Here is a 236-nt window from a genome sequence, read left to right as displayed (position 1 = left end):
CAGGGCACATTAGTAACATTAGTGATGCAAATGTTTCATGGTCATGTGTGGTCCAGCCAAGCTGAGGCTGCTGTTGTGGCAGCTAGTAAATGTGTACATTTATGGGCTGCTTTCTGTATGGCAAGACAAGCATCAAGGTTGCTACTGTTTTTTTTACTGTTGTTGTGATATTGCATTAATGGTAGTCATTTTCTTGATAATTTCATTATTACTTCATTTTAAAGTACAGGAAGAAC

General features: G+C 37.7%; 1 protein-coding gene across 1 annotated transcript in view; it reads left to right on the top strand.

The window, feature by feature from the left end:
- The window catches only part of LOC119592039 (integrator complex subunit 7-like), a gene marked incomplete at its 3' end in the record, with an annotated part of 57154 nt that overhangs the window by 5718 nt on the left and 51200 nt on the right, over positions 1-236 (top strand). The window contains 1 exon segment of the mRNA XM_037940834.1: positions 4-137. Within this exon segment, the coding sequence (XP_037796762.1) occupies positions 4-137 (134 nt within the window).

Source organism: Penaeus monodon, chromosome 29 (assembly GCF_015228065.2).
Source record: "Penaeus monodon isolate SGIC_2016 chromosome 29, NSTDA_Pmon_1, whole genome shotgun sequence".
NCBI lineage: Eukaryota > Metazoa > Arthropoda > Malacostraca > Decapoda > Penaeidae > Penaeus > Penaeus monodon.
Note: the sequence above shows the minus strand (reverse complement) of the source record. Positions and strands in the feature narration are given on the sequence as shown.